Below are 19,613 nucleotides of genomic sequence, written 5' to 3'. Positions count from 1 at the left end.
CTGTCGTAAGAGACGACCCAATGGGACAGTCCTTCGGATGAGAACGCAAAAACCGAGGCCCACTGTCTCAACTTCTGTGGCACGATAAATTCCCTCCATGCTCAAAGGCCGTAAGCACCGAGCATAGGCCTATGTTTTCAGCCCTTCACCGGTAATGGTGACGTCTTCATATGAGTGAAAAATTCTCGAGAGGAAACTTAAACAATATCCTATCAATCAAATCTGAGTCTGTTTTCATATCCATGTAACGTGTGTCTCTAGTACTTAATACATTCTAAGGAACTAAAGATCATGCACCCAATGTTGGGAATGAACTAAGTAAACTTAATTTGTACACTTTTAATGCGATATAGTTTTATACTTTTTTTTCATTAATGTATATTAAATATGCGCATGCCAAATATACAGCTTTTAAGAATAAAGATATGCAATCAAAATACTTTAGAGAGTACTGGTGCTAGTTTTTGCAATAAAAAGAAGAGAGAGAAAAGCGGGAGCTTTCATAGGCATTGTCCCCTGGAACCACCCAGGACTTTGTCCTGGACTTACTGAGGTCTAAAGGCGGTCTTTAGACCCACCCACCCAGCAATTTCTCCGGGCCCCAAACTGAAATATTGCACCCGCCTCTGAATACAATACATAATTCATGGTTATCTTGCTTTAAAATCAACAAATGTAAATTCATGTAATACTACACAATTGTCTATTACTTGAATGTGGCCATTTGCATGGATCTTGAGAGATAATTCAATTATCCCCTAGATTATAACGCGAGAGTCTGAAGGATAGAGCCAGTCAGACAGCAGAAAGGCATGCGCATGTGCACGCGTGTAGATTCTTCTTTTCCAATATAATTTCATACTAGAGCATTACACACCCGTTTTTATTTGTCAAACTGCGTTTTGGAAATCTTCAATTCAAAATACCCAGTCTAAGCTTCGATGATTCTGGCTGTATGAACTTCGTAATATTAGGGGTGGGTCCAGGAAATGCGGTTACAGGGAGGGGGCGCCACTTTATGAGGCAGGGGGTCTGGGGGCCGCCTTGAGGCCCACAGTGGATCCAGAGCAAAGCGCTGGTGGAGTTCAGGGGGGCGAAGCCCCTGGAAGCTCCGGGATTTTACAGGGCTTGAAATATGTCTTCTATTTAGTCATTTGTGAAATTAATAAAATGACTCAAATTTTATGGGTTTTAGAACAAAATTAAGTTCTCCCAATAAAGTAATGCAAGAAATCAAAAGATTTTGTCATTTATTTCTCCGGGAGTGGAAGAAATTATTGCTTCTTTTATCGTTTAGTATATTTTTCTAAACAAGATACCGCGATTTACCTTAAATTTGAAAATTTTAGGGGGGGGGGGGTTGCACTGAATATAGGTGTATGGAAATGTATAGATCTATGTACGTGCATTTTAATAACCAATTGGGACTTCACTTCAGAGTAACACAAACTAGGACTAAAGCATGCAATTCCTAACACTAAAAGCTGGTCTGAATCCCCCCCCACTCGCTTATATACCCTACAAAATTTACCTGCAATATTACATAGTATTTACTAATGTCAATTATTATAAGTTCTTTTCATTAAAAACATGGAATTTACAAATGGATGAAAAATACAAATTTCACTACATAGACTTAGGTGTACAAGTGGTTTTCGTCAAGTTTCCGCGCTCATTTTTCATCTTGATAGCTTTCTCCCTGCAAAAACTTGGTGTGTCCTGCTGAAACTTGATATATCTACGTTGTTTTCAAGTAGTTTCCGCAACGACAATTTGCTGAAAGCTGATCAAGTTTGCGCAAATTTCGGTTTGCAGAAACTGTTCTGTTTTAGTATGCACATTGCTATACTGATAGTCTACCGCAAAGTTTTGATAAGTTTCCGCAATATTTTAGTTCTGTATCAGTTTGTACAATATGGTGTATACCAATTTTCAGCTTTGTGGAAACTTACTGAGACTTTATCATCGCCATGTAATTATAATAGGATGTTTGTGTTGCAATCAATATATAGAATTTTTAAAAAGATAACTGAAAACACTCGGACTAAATGCAAAGACAGCCTGTTACATGTATATTATAATTTGCGGAATGTGTTTTTCCCCTTTCGTTGTTAGTCTCACCCCCTCCCTTTGGAGGGATGGTGGTGGTGGTGGTGTCCATTTGTACTAATGAAGTATCACCTATAAGGTGTCAGTATATTCTGGTAGATTATTGCAATATACATCAGTGGCGGATTTAGAGGGGGCGTAGGCGGAGAAATAAATGACAAAATCTTTTAATTTTTTTAATTACTTTATTGGGAGAACTTAATATTTTCCCCCTAAAAAACCTTAAAATTTGGGTCATTTTATTAATTTCACCTTATTAAATTGATAGAAAATACATGTAGTACAAATGACTAAATAGGAGAAATATTTCAAGCCCCATAAAATTTGTAAAACCCAGGAGTTTCCGGGGGCTTCGCCCCCTGGGCCCCAACCAGGGCTTCGCCATGGACCCACTGCCTCATAAAGTGGCGCCCCGTAACCACAATTCCTGGATCCGCCCCTGTACATGTAGATATGAGGAGATACTGTCTGTATAAGTTGATAGCTCATCAAACGCACCTCCTGCGATGTGAAAGTGAAAATAGCTGCAATCCTCGCCGGCGGAATTATGGTAAGGTTCAATTTCAGCAACTATTTGCGATAATGTGCTCCACGAAGATTTCCTTAAAGATTACAATTATTCTAAATGAACCCTGTGCTTCCTAATCCCCGTAATGTAGTTCTTGTTCATCAGTGGCGGATCGAGAGGGTTGTAGTCACTCCACTTTACTTCCATAGTTTTAAACAAAACTGGTCATTTTACCAGTTTGCGATATTCACCCCTCTTTGGGGCCGGGGCGGAATAGGCACAAACTTGGGTCGCAATCCGCTCATCCTTTAAACAATTCCTGGATGCGCCCTTGCCCACAGGCACCTTAAATATGGATATTACTACCCCCCCCCCTCAACTTTTTTTCATATTTTTTTTTATGGGAATAATTTCTCTGAAGTGTATGAATTCGTAGTCTATTTCATCCCTCTTCGATTCATGTAATCGTTTCACGTTTTTTTTTTTGTAAGCTTTAGAGATTGTCCTTCTACCGGTATAGAGATTGGCCTTCTACCGGTATAATAAAATTCATTTTATTATATACCAGTAGAAGGCCAATCTCTAAATACATGTATCCATACTTCCGGTGCCTGTGCCCTTGCCCGTGGAGAACAATACGTAAAGTGCACTTGTAAATATATTACCATTTTGTCTGTAATGATATTTCAGGGCCGTAAATTAACCTTCAATTTGGAGGAGGCAGGAAATTAGGCGGGGGTCTGGGGGCCGCCGAGGCCCCCAGACGCTGAGCACATTTTGTGCACACTGAACACGTTTCGTGCAAAATCCTTGATTCTAGGGCCTTCTAAGATGTTACTTGACTAACTCATTCTAAAAGAAAGATTTGGAATGCTTTTTAAGGGAGGTATCATGTTCTTAGTTATTGGAAACAACATAAATTCTAATGAACTTTAAATTTTAATTTTTTTTGGCTCAAAAGTTGGAGGAGGCAGCTGCCTCCTCCGCCTCCATGTAATTTACGGCCCAGTATTTACGGGTGTATTCAATACCACCTCCTAATAAAAACACGGGGGTGGGGGGGGGGTGGTATCGTATAGACTCTCATTATTATCATTACAAACAAAATTACCGGTTCCTGTGATTAGACAAATATTGATTTATATTCACAAAATAAAAATTAAATCAAAATCGGAACCAGGAAAGCTTAATTGATTCCCAACTACATGGAAATGGACATAAGATTTTAATAGTGATATTGTTTAGCTACAGTTCATAATGCATAAGATATAATTGCAAAAGTCTATCTGTTAGTTGGATAATATCTTGTATACAATATAAGAATTTCATAAGTTAACATCAGGGACCTATATACTAACTAGTATATAGGTCCCTGTTAACATCAACACTGTTCCAAGTATCTGATTTAAATCATTACTTCTTTTTACTGGCTAACAATTTATATTTCTATTAATTTGTCTTGAAAATGAAAAATCCATCGTACCACTGGACTTGTTTATAAAATGAAATTGATCCAACTTCGCCCCAAAATCACAGATTAAACAGTGGCGGATCTAGACCTCACTGTGTGTGTGTGGAAGGGGGGGGGGGCTTTTTTGGTCAAGCAAAGGAGATATGGTTTTGGTATTAAATGTTAATGAAAATTGAAACATCCATACTTCTTCATTATACTAGCCCGAATATTTAGAAATAATTGTCAAAGTGCACAAATGATCTTACAAAGATTTGGCCTAAAAGCAAAATATGCTTGACCTGGACCATTTAAATTGGCTTTAAAAGTGTTTCAGGTGTTTTCCCCCAAAAAGTCACTAAAATGATTTTAAAAGATTTGAGATGACCTTATAGAAATTAACAAATTTTGCACTAATCAAAATTTATAATCCATAGTTTTGAAATGTTTGAGTGGAGTATGAATGGTTGGTATGAGTGATTATATATCAATTGTACATCTTACCTTTAAAAGTATATATTATGATGCACTTAATTTCTATTTGTACAAATAAATTTAAAAAAAATTAAGCCTAAAAAAAATAATTTTAAAAAATCATTATAATCCGAGGATTAATGTGCATTAAATTATACTTTGTTGTACAATATGAAAAAGGTACAAATTAAACAAATATTAGAAAGAGATTACATATCTTAATGGTAGTATAAGTTAACCACATTCACTAACTGCAAAATTGTAGCTCTCTGAGAAAATATTGGGACAGATCTGTACCAATTAATATTTTCTCAGAGAGCTACAGTTCTGCAGCTATTGCATTCACATGATTATGAATTTCACAATATTTCATATGAATTTAAACGTAAAAATTAAAATGTATCCTTTGTCTTTGTATTGGGTGATGTATATTGCAACATAATTTTCAATGTTCATGCTGAGAATTGCTTTGCCATTATTTTCCAAATATCACCATATAAGCCTACAATATTACATATTATGTATCAAATGAATTATTTATAATATTGACTGAAATAGCATGATATGTTGATCATGATATGAAATGCTTATAAAAGTATTAGATGGCAAATTACAACCTCACAAAGTCATTCACCCAGTAATTGTAGATAAGGAACAATGAGAAACAAAGTCAGGGGCTTGCTGAGCTGTAAAGAACATCCCATGTGTATTATACACAAAGGGATTAGTTGGGGTAAAATTCACCAGACAAAACCTGGGTACAGATATAAAAAAAAAATGGACAAAATGACCATGCAAGGACAAAGTCAATATTAGAAGTTTATTAAAGCATAATAACAAAATGTCACAGGACATAATACTGATTTTTATATAAATTCAGGGGGGAAATCTGTTCCTTTTGTAAAGTTTACAAAAATGCATGTGTAAAATATATGTTATATTTTTATGAGATTGTTTTTCAATTTTATACTATAGATTTTGATAATTATTATTAAATGCTTATTCCTTTTATCATATCTATTGCAAAATATGAATTAAAATAGGATTTTCTTTTACTGATATAGAATACTAATAGGCTTTGTAATCATTGGGTTTACAAATTGCTACACAAGATCTGACATTTTTCACATAGCTTCTGCGTGCATGCATGTCATTTGATTCCATATCAACATATCAATTAATAAGCAAGATTCAAAATGTGAAATTACTTTGAAAAAAAAAAACACAACAAAAAACTTGATGACTGATAATCTATAATATGCATGATAGTTCAAATTTTCTTATGAATATATATGTATATCAAATGATATGTCAGAACAATCAATTTGCTATTATTGTACGTACATGTATATGCTTTCATAATTTTGCTGTTGTGTGATAATGAAATATTGTCAAATTAAAAAAAATGTGAAATTACAATTTATTGTCCTTAGGTTTGTAATCAAGAATGAAGGAGTAAATGATAACCTAGTGGTGGATCCAGAGGGGGTGCTGGTTCAGGAAATTTTGCTAAAATAAAGTAAAAATAACACATTTTGAGGGTGGACCCCCCTCCCTTGATAACCAAAATTAATGGTAAAATTCCCCTCTCTCAAAAATTCCTGGATCCATCCCTGTAAGCATTAGACAATCATTAATTTGTCATTCCATTATTCATAATTTCTTCATTGGACACATGGAGGCCAACTCTCACATGTGTGTATATAGACATAATTCCAATTATTTTGAAAATAAAGAGGTCAAAGTACCAATTGAATTCAATATAAAATATATAAAGAATATCTTATCATGGATATAAAGATTAAAACATTTCAATCATGTTAATTAATAGATTTTTAGGTCAATTGATTCTCTCATGTGACCTATTGCTAGTGGTCAGCTTCTGTTGTGACAGTAAACAAAACATCAAGCTTGAAAATATCATGATTCCTAGGGTAGAAATTCTGACTCCAGGAGGAACCAAACTTGATATATAGTGTTTATGTGTAAAACATTTAAATTTAGATAACATCTTCCTTAATGCTATTGATACTTTTAGGTAAAGAAGGAACAGGTAATTGTAAATTTCATGACCTCTATCAGTGATAATAATAATAAAATTTATATACATGCAGCCTTATATAAAACAGTTTATTACTCTAAGGTGCTTTACACAATCTGATTAAAATAAGATCTTTGATCCGCTCCGTTATTGTTATGTCGTTTCAATAAGATCTTTGATCCGCTCCGTTATTGTTATGGAGAGGATCAAAGATCTTATTTATAACAATAACGGAGCGGATCAAAGATCTTATTTTAATGAGATTGTGCTTTACAAGGGCAAGAAGAGGAATGCAACAATAAAATAGAATTAAATGACATTATGACAATTAACTTATACATGTATCTGTAAATTAAATTATCAAAATAAAACACTAATGGCTAAAAGTTGGTTGTTTTTTTGGGTGGTTTTTTTTTTGGTATTTGATAATTAAAAACACAGTTTATATATACATGTTAGAATCTAAAGGTTTTGATACTAGCTTTAAAGTAGATGGAACCAAAAATGGTCATAGTAATTACATGTCTTTATGATTTAAAAGAATCCTTCTTTAATTTTGTTGACACTAGAATATTATAAATGATGGATGCATTGTCAAGAAAAACAGAAAGATGTACAAAAATTGTGACACTTGCAACTCCAGGGTTCTGATTCAAGGTCAGATCCAAATAGTGTTAAAAGTGTATATCAAGTTTATAATTGTAAAATGTTTCATCAGTATAGACGCTTTTGGGGGAATGAATTACACCTTATACATGTATTATACTTCTACTGAATATTAGAATTTAGCATATAAATGCATGCCTAGAGCAAGAAAAGTTACTGTATTATATAGATTTCATTCATATTGAGGTTAGTAATACTTTTAACTAAATAACTCAGGTATTTAGTTAAGGTCAGTGTCTTGTTGATATTTTTGATGTGTGTATGCATGTACGTGTATGTGTGCGTGTGTGTGTGAAATACAAAAAAATCCATAAAGATTTGTTTCAGAGTTTTGAGTAGTGATCAGTTTTAGCAATCATCAACAGCTAGGGTATGAATCTGTACACTCATCTTTGTTAATTTCTAAAAAGACTTAAATTGCATTTCAAAAGTAGTCAAGTGTTATGTGAAGGAGATTTGAGGAACATATGTTCCTGCTAAATGTGTGTGATCATACATTTGGGGTGTCAATGGATGGAAAATCATCTGAAGATCGAAGTTTTGAAGAAATTGAAATACTTTATTGAATATTAATCAATCTTATTTTCATTCTAAAATCATGTACTCAAAGGAATTTTCTTTCAATTACATATGTAAGTGCATTAAATTGAATTATTTTTCTATTTCTTACTTACATTTAAAACAGTTATGTTTGTCATTTTGTTTCTCAAAGTAGAAAATATTTTCATGTAGATTTTTCTTCCAAGATTATTATTCCTTAGATTTCAATTTAGAACATTCAAGTAAAAGAAAATAAGACTCTAAAAAAGGAGGTCTCCATGTGAATTGAGAGAAAGAAACGGAAATTATAAATTCTGTGGTGACATTAAATTTCATTTCATAATTTTGCCAGCTATAATAAGGTATGATATGAGATTCAGGGTGGTACATTTATGTGCATACATGTACCTTGTATCTCCAATTGAAAATTGATTGCTTTAAATCAATTTCAACATTATGAATATCCTACAAAAGTAAAATATAATGATTTTAAAGTTTAAAAAACACATTGTTTCACTCCTGAAACCTTGACCTCACATGGATATATATTGGTATTTAGTGTTGGTAGGTTTTGGTTCTTTTTGGGTGGATTTTGGATAATGTAGTGAATTTCAGTTAGTTGTAGCACAGTAACATGGAGTGAGCTTGCTTGCTTCCTGATATCTAGTCAATCACTTTTTAAGACATACATATTTTTCAAACTTGCATTGCACATATTTGTTTACATTTTTGGTAGGAGTGTTTTATATGCTCACTATATATGTCATCTTCATATATAGATGTGTAATTGTTTGCAAAAAGAAGAGACATCTAAATTCCTAATAAAAATGATAATTACATTTAAATCATAATTGTGCACTTCATGTACTTTTTACATGCAAAATCATTTCATATAATTATATGGTTTTTGTATTTTCTGTCCATATCTGTAAGTCTGTCTATCACAAAGTCTTAAATTGTGCATTAAAATGCTTCTCCTCCTGTATGGATTATCTGATAAACTGGAAACTTTGTACAATGCTTCATTGCCATTTGCAGATGTGCACATTGTTGGGAGAGGATTTATTGTTATCCTAAAAGTTATAGTGGTTTGATCCAAGAGGGATGCGGGTGTAAAATAGCTTGTGACCATTTCTCCTAGTTGCAAACATATTGCAGAGTCTTGAATTTTTTTTTTTTTTTAATTTTTTTTATACAATACTTCATTATCATTTAATGATGTCTAGATTTCTCTGACCCAGGAATCTAATATTTTCCTAAAATCTACAGTGGATCAAAAACAAGTATTTTAAGTGTTTTTTTTTTTTACCCTTTATTGAATAATCTTTGTAAAATTGCATGTGCAAAAGTAAAGATGCTTTGAAAATTCAATTACAAAATTAAACATTTCACTGGTTTGTTAAGGTACTCACTACACTAAAGCTTTATGACACTATGTTACAAGATGGCGATTTAAATGTTTTGGGAAAGTATTTTTGAAAATCATGTTTTTATCCAAATTTGCATTTTTTGCTGTTTTTGGCATACACACTTATTGTATATCATCAGATCTTTTTTAAAATATTAAATCTATTTGTACTGATTTGAGAAACTATTTCCCGGTGTAGTGAGCCACCTTAAATGTAAACATAAAAAGACTCCAGTCTTTGTTTACATAACACAGAATGAAGGCTAAAATATTGCTTTTATTCCTGCATCCAGAAGGTTAAAATTTTGGCTGTGAACACAGATTCAGTTATACTTTTCATGTTTAACATTTAAAAAAATGAGAACAAAATTAAAAAAAAAAACAAACAAAAAAAAACGTAAACGTCCTGTTTGAGAATTTTTCACTTGTATGGAGACGTCACCATTGCCAGTGAAGGGCTGCAACATTTAGGTCTATGCTCGGTGCTTATGCCCCTTTGAGCAGGGGTGGATTAATATTGTGTCACACATTTAGGTAATGTCATATAACTGTAAACAATGTCTCTAGAGGATTTGGGTGTTGCTCAACCGGAAATTTAATAAATGAATGCATAAGATTGGATCACACTTCTTTTTGGACTAGAACATCCAGGACTGAACTTTCTTAGGGTCGAGATGTCTGTTAACCGTTTATTCGTATTTACCTGTCAAAGTCTTTTTGACGCTTCAGGTATAGGAGAAAGTACTTTGACTTCAGAATGAATGTGATTGTCAGAGGGAGAATGACGGACCGAAGCATGCATTTTGTAAAATGATTCTTGTGTTGTTAAATCTTCGAGAATCTTGTTGGAGATGTCTGATTCGGTTCACGAAACAACTTAGCATCATCTAGCAGTAGCAGATTTCACCGTAAGCACTTAATTAACACTAATTTTAACATATTGTAAACAAATTGTACAGTCTGTAAGCTAGGCTATTCCAAAATTCCACAACATATCAGAGGAACCGGTAATTTAGCCTGTACATAATGATAAGAGTAGGGGTATATACCACACACCCCTAATAAAAGCACTGGGATTACTGAATCAGAATGACAATTGGGGTGGGGACGATAAAAGCAGAATTTTCGAATTATTTTGAAGCGAAGTTTTGAGTAAGAAATGGTGCCATTCCTTTTGGGTTATTTTTTTCATTGGGGATGGTACCATAGGGCCTACTATTATTATTACAGACAAAAATACCGGTTCCTGTGAATATTCACACCTGACGACCTGTAAAGGGTTGTAAATAGAGAATGTGAACAGCTGCATGTAAATAAGTTAGTGTTCTAACTGCATAATTTAATACCGTTCAATTTTATTCTAATATTTTTGTGATAGGGTTATATGTATACAATTGAAATTGCATGGGAAAGAGTTTAGTAATGCAGAGCTCTAATATAATTTAATTTCTCATGTTGTTTAGACATTTATCCATTAACACATGTATAGGTCTACATAATTTAGGAATGTAATTACTAGATATAAAGTTAATGTCATTCCTTAGCTTGCAAGTACATTCTTAAGAATCATGACAAACAACACTCTTTAAGATACAATTTTCTGCTTTATTACTATATTCATGGGATAAAAGTCCCCATCCTGTGTTTTATTTGGGATATTTATTCCCATTCATGCTCAAATAGGATATTCACTGCCATTTCATGTTCATTATGGGACATTTCCTCCTATGGGACATTGTATCCCATTTTGAATTTAAATATGGGAGTTAAAATCCTATGGGAGAAATTATATTTTTTCTCCCATGGGATTTTTGGTAGGAGTGAAAATCCCCCAAGTGGGATTAAAAATCCCTCCAAAATCCCATGGGATTTTTTGATTTCAGGTGAAATATCTTAAAAACTACAATAGTTACAAGTGTAAATGTTGGTGCATGTCTTGTGGACATAAAATCCCATCTTTTTTTGTAAAGGGTTTATTTGTATCCTTAATAAAAGGGTTGGCGAAACTCCGGACTTTTGTCGTGTCCAGAGTTAAATGTCGCACTGTTTTACATTGATTATCAATGTGAAATCTACGCCCCAAAATGTCTTTATTTAGCGACCTCTTGGATTTCGGACGTTAATTAAACCGCAATAGTTATACTTAATAATGAAAAGGTGAAGGTAACTAACACTGATCAATCTCATAACTCTTATAAGTAGTGCAAAATTAAGAGCTGGGTAAACATGAATTCCTCGAAATATTAGAGATGCAGTTAGGTGCTTAGAAATCTTAAGATTGACGTGTCAACTTTCCTAATTTTGCAATTGTATCCAATTATTTTTCTTGGAGACGATCTACATTAATTTGATATTATGTAAGCAGCATTTATGTTTTGAAATTTATCGCACAGTTTTGGTTTTATTTCTCATCTAAAAATAATGCATAGATATGACATTAGAATTTATTTCAGCCCGTTGTGTTCAGTCACGTTAAATATAATTCTGTTTTGTAACTTAGCGTATACAGTTTTCTTTTTTTTTAATTTATGATTTTCCTTTCAGCAATGGAATGTGACGCATTCATATTCATATCAGTTCAGACCGTAGATTGAATTTTAGAAGGTTACAATGGCGTCAAAACTATTGTCTTCAGAGCAAATGAACTTTACACGTGCAGGAATAGTTTGCTTGGATGTGATAAAGTTAATATTAAAAGACATTTTAAACCTTCATATAAAGCCAAGGGATATGTACTGTATGATAATAAAGACTAATACCAATGGTGTATTGAATCGACATCAGTTGGAGCTATGTACGAAAACCCCTAACCCTGACTACGACACGTTTGACGTTTCCTTGCTTTATCGGCTGATACGTACATTCGGCGCTTTAGGTTTTAAGGATTTAAAGCCTACACAAGGATGGGGAATAGTGCCTTCCCAACAGCATACAGAAATTGGTGACGACATCGAGCGTCTCAGGATCTTTAGGAATGAGTCCTTTGCCCATTTGCGTTCTTCTTCTATTCCAGATTCAACTTTCAGAACACAATCGCAAAATTTAAAAATTGCAATAGGGCGAATCCAAATGTTTATGACGGCACAGGGATTGCGTGTGAACTATAAGAAACAACTTGACGATGCACTGAAATTTCAGTTTGATATTGATGATATGGAAAAACTTAAAATAGAACTTGAAACATTGTTGACAGTAATGAATAAGGAAAAGAAAGGTTAGTGATATTTTATTGTTTGTATGTTCCATTGGTAACGTACTAAATTAAGAAATTTTCCCACATTCTTAAGAAGTGTTGACAACAAGGTAGTACATAGTTGAAATGCAAGTTTTAAAATTGTACTATTAATGACACGTACGTCTGAGTTCACTCATATATCACATTTTTATAGATATTGGCAAGTGTTTTCTAATGAGAAATAACAATTGTATTAGTTAAGTTGAAATTAATTATTATTATGACGTACTGCTCCAAACGTTTTTAAAAACGTTACAGAGAAAAAACATTTATTTGATCTAAAGGTAATATTTTATGTCAGTTTCCTGTTATTTCTCATTAGAAAAATAATCTTTCAATTTCAGTTCCAAAAATGCGTGGATGCCTGTCATGTCTAAGATGTAAAGGTAACGATATTCTTTGATGGACACAATTATCACGTGTGTATATGTTGTAATATTTCGAAATTTTGTAGAGACATACCCTCTATAATTTTCATGAAAAGGTGAAGATGACGAACAGTGATCAATCTCAAAACACTTAATAATATGGAATATGAAATAGAGAGATGGGCAACCACGAACCTCTAAATATATCTATATATATATAAGAACGGCCTAATGATCGGTATGAAACACACACAAGAATATTCACTTGCCACCAATCAGCTGTTCAATAGCTAGTACCCAGATATGATCCAAAAATAGAATGCTTGCTGAGTGCTAATACCATCTTCACACTCATGGATTTTTCTTACGAGTCCTTACGGATCTCCGACTCGTAGTCAATCGCAGGTATTCGTAAATCACTCGTCGGTATCCGTTAACAACCCGTCACAACTCGCACACACTCGTAAGGATCCGTGAAAGTAGGGGCAAATTCTTTGACATGTCAAAAAAAAAATCACGATTGTCCACAGATTTCATTTTCCGTAAATAACCCGTAAATAACTTGTAACAATCTGTAAGTATCGTAAACTGGTCGCAAGAACACGTAAACTGCTCGTAAGAATCCGTAAAACACTCGCAAAAAGTTTTTGTTTTACGAATTTTTGAAGTTTTTACGATATGTTACCGATAGTTTACGAGTTGTTTACGGATTATTACGAATGCCTAAGTGATATTTACGATTTCATTCACGTCGGGTTACAATCGCTCTACGGATTGTTCAGCACTTTACGTATAGACACGATTACTTTACGAGTAAATAATTAAACTTTACGATTCGGGAAAGGTATAAAAGACGCAAAATCTGACATCAAAGAAGTTACACATCTTACATACAATATACATACATGCTTTTACAAGTAAGGTCAGTTGTCGAATGATGATACAAAGCCAATTGCGAACACTTTAGAGTCAAAAACGTAAACAATTGTAACTAATTCCTAACTATTCGTAACAGCACGTTATCAACACGTTAATAGGTCGTGATTTACACGTAAAAGCTAAGCTAAATCGTAATTTTCCATAATATACTCGTAACAATCCCTAAAAGCTCGTAAAATATCGTAAATTGCTCGTATTTATCCGTGTTCACTCGGAACAAATCGAAAATGCGTGCCGTAAATGCAACGCAAGAACTCGTAATAAACCGTAAATGGCCCATAAATACTTTTATAACGTTCTTAAATAGCTCTTTAAAGTGTCTAAATCGTAACAATCCGTGTACTTTTACGGATTTGTGGAATACGTAAGGATCCGTAAGAAAATTCCGTGAGTGTGAAGGTACCATTATAGACACACAATTGACAATCAATTTAGGCTAAAATAGAATTATCTTCTAAAACATACCGCTATACATTCAAAACACACATGTATTGCATCATCTTTATGAAAGGTATATAAATATTTAGATACATACTAAACTTTATTTCAAACATAGTTCTAGTTATACATATAGAGTGTCTAAAATCTTCCATAAGGCACTGTTGTCAATCAAGGTTAAATGCATTACACAAAAGATTGTTTAAAGCAATACAAGATGTAACTGACGGTAAATAAATTAAAAAATAAAAGAACAAAATTAAAAGTCAACATATATGTGATTGAATAATATAACTTGATAAAATCAGAGTGAATCTGAAACAATAAACCCGTCAAATTAGCAGGAAATGTTAATTCATGAATCATTGTCATCCTGTCAGGTAATTCCTGCTCGTAACCTCCGATGTGCATTGACCTTGGAGATCACCAGTTCGGAAAAAGCGAAAGAGAGGCACTGAGCACGTGTTAGATTTGTAAACAGTTTAACATGCCAAATTCACAATCAAAATTGCATTTGAGTGGCACATTTCCGTAATTTTTAGCTTTTACACTTACATAGTATTTCTAGTCATTCATGAAACAACGTAATAATTTAAGACAAACGACACGTGTAGTTACTCACGTCAGTTTCCGTCTTTGTATATGGCCTCGGTTTCAGCAACTCGATTGTGTTCGGCAATCATCGTTACCATGTCCGTGTATACGACACAATGGCGGTTTATACGAAACGCTCATTGTAGGTGTGCTCTCAAACAATATTCCCTTGTTTATTTTGCAGAATTTTTCTTCAGATCTTGGGGATTATATTAGTTATACCGGTAGGTGTTATTTGGTGAATAATTGGATAGTTGAAAAAATACTTCAGTTACAGCTTGTATTGCTTTAACGTCTTGCTTAAGAATTTTTCACTCATAAATGTATGGAAACGTCATAATTGCCGATGAAAGTCTGCAAAATTTAAGCCTATGCTCGGCGCTTTCTTTATCGTGCCACACCTGCTGTGATACAGGACCTCTGATTTTGCCGTCTCATCCGACGGACCGCCCCATTTAGTTGCATCTTACGACAAGCAAGGGGTACTGAGGCCCTAGTTCAAACGGGATCCCCAAGGGATGCATAGGAGAAATAGACACTATATACACATGTGCATATAGGTGATAATGTAATATTGCTGCATCAAAGGAAGTTGATGATGGAGAAACTGAAATCATCCCGCTAGTCATTGAGTTACTAGTCTGCCGTTAACGTCTTTGTAAAACATTTTACTATAAATACTCTGTAATGTATTTACATGGTTTTATTGCAGGTTCTGAAGATCTACAGAGAAAGTTTTATCGTGAGCAGGGATCCACTGTAAGACATGCACTTCTTATGTCCAATATAGAGAAACAACGAGGACTGCTTGCCAAACTCAAAACGGAATTGACAAGTAGTGTTTCTTAGTTTTGCTTTGTTTTCTTGTTTATTTATCATTTGCTTGTCTTTTTCTTACATTCCTTCGAAAATATTCAAAACTTCACCAGGTGAAGTGTCATCACTCTGGTCTGAAGTAGAGAGGGCTGTTGAACGTGTCAACACGAGGAGCGGTTTTAAGGTCTCATCCGAAAGATCGATTCTCGAACATGTCGATCATTTTGGCTAAAGGGCAGCCGCTGAATCGACTAATATATATACGAGCAGAGTTCTATTTCTGTGCCACTAAATGAACACTTTGGCCATAGATTCGCTACATTATGAATGTGATGATACATGTACCAGTGCTCCCACGGGACCAGAATTCCCTTTCGCCACTTTTTCGGGGAGCGGCGCGGCACAAATAATCACATGCTTTACAATTATTTCCATCATATTATATATTATTTTATTCATTACACTTATTTTAGCATTTTGAATCAGTTACATTACTTAATCATATCCAGCTACCATACCTAAACACTTCTTTCTGAAATAATAAGAAGTTGATTTTTTTGTTAAATTCTATTAATATGGAAATCAAAATTCAGATAATAAATCATATAAACTTCATGATGCTCCACCCCTCAGTGAAAACATTGTGTACATTGGCCGAAATACAGACGTCACAAAACATCAAGCCCAATTTAGAGTCGTATCTCAACCATTCCCTATTAAATTTCCGTTTTTGTGTGGAAGATTTTGCAATTTGGACAGAATCAGATGTTTGAGCAGGTGGGGTTGACTGTAAAGCCAAACATAGATATGTTTTTTTTTTAATTTTAGACTGACTAGGGTCAGAAGCTACAAGTTTAGTGTCAAAATAAAATGGGGTGCATAGTCTTATGAGATTAGCATTTTTATACTGTTGCGCACCAAACTTCAAAGAAAATTATTTATTAAAATTGCTATGTCCATATCAATGGTGACCGACCATATTGTTTATGAAATATTCGAACTAAAATCAAACACATCAAAATCTTGTAATCAACGAGTTTGGTCGCAAAAACAAACAATTGATGTATTCATATATACATTATACGCAATAATACAGCCAATTTCATTTATTACATAATCACCGACTTTTTTGCAGCCATAAATTACCTGAGCCTGTGACCACTGGAGCGGCGCGAGATTTCCGGTCGCACGCGTTGACTGAATAAACAGATTTTGACTGCATAAACAAACAGGCGATAATGTGTCACTGACAAAGGATTTAAAATACAATTTATTGCAAAAAGGGATTTTCGCCACTTTCAATTTTTTTCGCCATTTTTGACTGCACTGGATGATACATCATGAGTTGCATACTACAATGTCAATATTTGAGCTTTCAATTTCCCCAGGGTTTAAATCTTAATGTTTATCAAATATATCAAAGTTGAAAAGCATCACAACGGGGGTACCTTGTGTCGATAATGACAATATAGAGTCAAATAACATCCAATATATTTGAAAATATTGGAAAACAGTTTAATAAAATCTCATTTTGATGATCACTTTGACCTCATTTTAAACGTCAAAGGTCACAAGCCTTATGCAAGTGATCCGATGAAAAAAAAACATTACAGATACTGGAGACTTTCAGGGACAATAATTCGGTTTAAGGTAATCGAATCTCTTCAGTCAACCTCTTACTGAAAAGTGTTTCAATGCACAAGTGAATGTAACGAACAGTGATCAACTTCATAATTTATATGTAGGGTATAGATACAAGAGTAGGAAACCACTGATCCCTGGACACACCAGGTCCTAGGGTGAGTAATCACCCCCTGCCGACCGGTAACACCCGCCACGAGCCCTACATCTTTATCAGGTAATCGTGATAATCCGTAGTCAATAACAGTGTTTAAAGAACGACATAACAATGGGTATGTTACACATTAAACAGCACTCCATCCGGTGCTAGCTTGCATTGGTAAATTAGATCGTTATGACACAATCGTGAAATGATGTCTTTAAACGAGAAAATTTAAATTCCTGTGACAATGTGAATTCAACAGTGAAGGTTTCGTGCTTCTGGGACTTTCTTTTTACTAACAGTAGAAATAACAAATTTTTTGATAGCATGTCATTGTAATTCAAAGAATGGCCAAAGTTCATAGTCGTAATGAAATACATTGAAATAATTTAGGAAAGCAATACTTATGCGTATCATATTTCAAATGTACCTTGTGTAGGAAAGAGAGGATTAAAATGCGATATATTCGTAATTTTGATGACAGACTTTGACCTATTTTTCAAGGTAAAAGATCAATTTAAACGTTTTTGTATTTATACCCCATGCAACGAAGTTGTGGAGGGTATAATGTTAATGTCCGTCAGTCCGTTAGTCCCTTTTCTGTCAGCGCAACGTCTCTGAGACAGCTCAAGATAATTTCATAAAACTTTGTTGGTAATAAGGACACACTGTGTAGATGTGTACAGACCCAGGAAATTCTTATTCAAAAAACAGTTCTGGGAATTAGCCTTTTTGAACTTGGAATTTCGAGCTCATCTGTCCTGTTCTTGTCAGCGCAACTCCTCTGAGACCGCTCAATCGAATTTCGTGAAACTTTGTAGTTGATAAGGACACATTGTGTAGATGTGCATATTCTCAGAATGTACTGATTCAATACTTTTCTGGGAGTTATGCCCCTATTGAACTTCGAGACCGTATGTCCTGTTCTTGCAGTAATGTATTTCATTACAATTCAATATATAAGGAATTGTCAAGCAATGTTGGAGCGTGGGGTATGTGAGGTTGCCCACTTCTGCTCTCTTTCATTTACTTAGAAGATTAAAAAAATATATAAGAGGCAATACAGTCCGGGAAATGTTCTACCACTTTTTCGTTCGCTCAGCGTACGTTCACTGTGCGTTTAAAACTGCGCTCTCTGTTCATAGTTTTGCGTTCACCGTTCAACAACAGCTCGCGTTCACCATTCATAAAGCGTTCATCATTCGCTCACAGTTCATTCACCGTGCGTTCAGCCCAGTCTTCTGTTTTTGAATTGTCATTCGGAACTTCAAAGAGAAAATACTGATCTTTATAAGGAAAACAAAATGAAAAAGGAACACGTGCGCACGAATGGGAGGAAACTTTCATAGTACATCAGATATATGGTTTTGAATTTAAAAGTATCTGGATTATAAACCGTGAAAAATCCAATTCACTGAGCAATATGTCATATTGAGACATTCCAAATTTCATAAATCGATATAATAAGATTTGCTCCGTGGTTAATCACATGGTGAAAGGTGAAAATAACGAAAAGTGATCAATCTCATAACTCCTATAAGGAATACAACATAGAGTTTGGCAAACAATGACTTCTGGATAAACCAGATGTGGGATCAGGTGCCTAGGAGAAGTAAGCACGCCCTGTGGACCAATCATAAATGCCTCAAGTCCTATCTATTAATTAAATAAACGGAGTAATCCGTAGTCAAAATAGCGATTTTTTTTCAAATATCAAAATATGTTTTCTAAATAACTGATTATTATTAATTATTTATATTTACCTCATAATAATATCTTTACGAAATATATATTATATGTTCACTCTTATTGCATGTTTGATCGGTTTTTTGTTCATATAATTTACGACAATCGTGTTCACATGTATATTTTTTATGTAATACCAAACATAAATTTATCTCCATGGCAATAGCTGCGAGTCTGCGATTTGTGAAATAAATGAAAATAGTGACACGAGGCATCTACAAGTATTTACATTTGTACAATTTATTCTCACATCATTGACATAGCAACAGGAGACAATTTTTAGCAAGTTACCCGTAATTATTCCGTTATATTCAAATGCGCAAGTTGGTTTCAACTAAACTGATCCCTCAGGAAAAAGTGTCTCCAGAATAATTTTGAAGCTTAGATATTATTTAGAATAACATTCTGAGCAATTATTGGTCTGTAATGCTTTACATGTTTTAAGAGATGAAGAGCATGCACGTTCTGTATATTGACATGTCAATGTACAGAACAACA

At 34.0% G+C, this 19,613-nt stretch overlaps 1 protein-coding gene across 3 annotated transcripts in view; it reads left to right on the top strand.

Annotated features, from left to right (window-relative positions):
• LOC125658137 (uncharacterized) overlaps positions 1-19,613 on the top strand; it is a 225,385-nt gene that overhangs the window by 196,194 nt on the left and 9,578 nt on the right. For all 3 annotated transcript variants that reach the window (XM_056150532.1, XM_056150530.1, XM_056150531.1), the window contains 3 exons: positions 11,741-12,410; positions 12,776-12,817; positions 15,483-15,605. In XM_056150532.1, the coding sequence (XP_056006507.1) occupies positions 11,807-12,410; positions 12,776-12,817; positions 15,483-15,605 (769 nt within the window). In that variant the 5' untranslated portion in view covers positions 11,741-11,806. The remainder of the gene's footprint in view (positions 1-11,740; positions 12,411-12,775; positions 12,818-15,482; positions 15,606-19,613) is intronic.

The sequence above is a fragment of the Ostrea edulis genome, chromosome 9 (genome assembly GCF_947568905.1).
Source record: "Ostrea edulis chromosome 9, xbOstEdul1.1, whole genome shotgun sequence".
Classification (NCBI taxonomy): Eukaryota; Metazoa; Mollusca; class Bivalvia; order Ostreida; family Ostreidae; genus Ostrea; species Ostrea edulis.
This window is presented reverse-complemented; position numbering and strand designations above follow the sequence as displayed.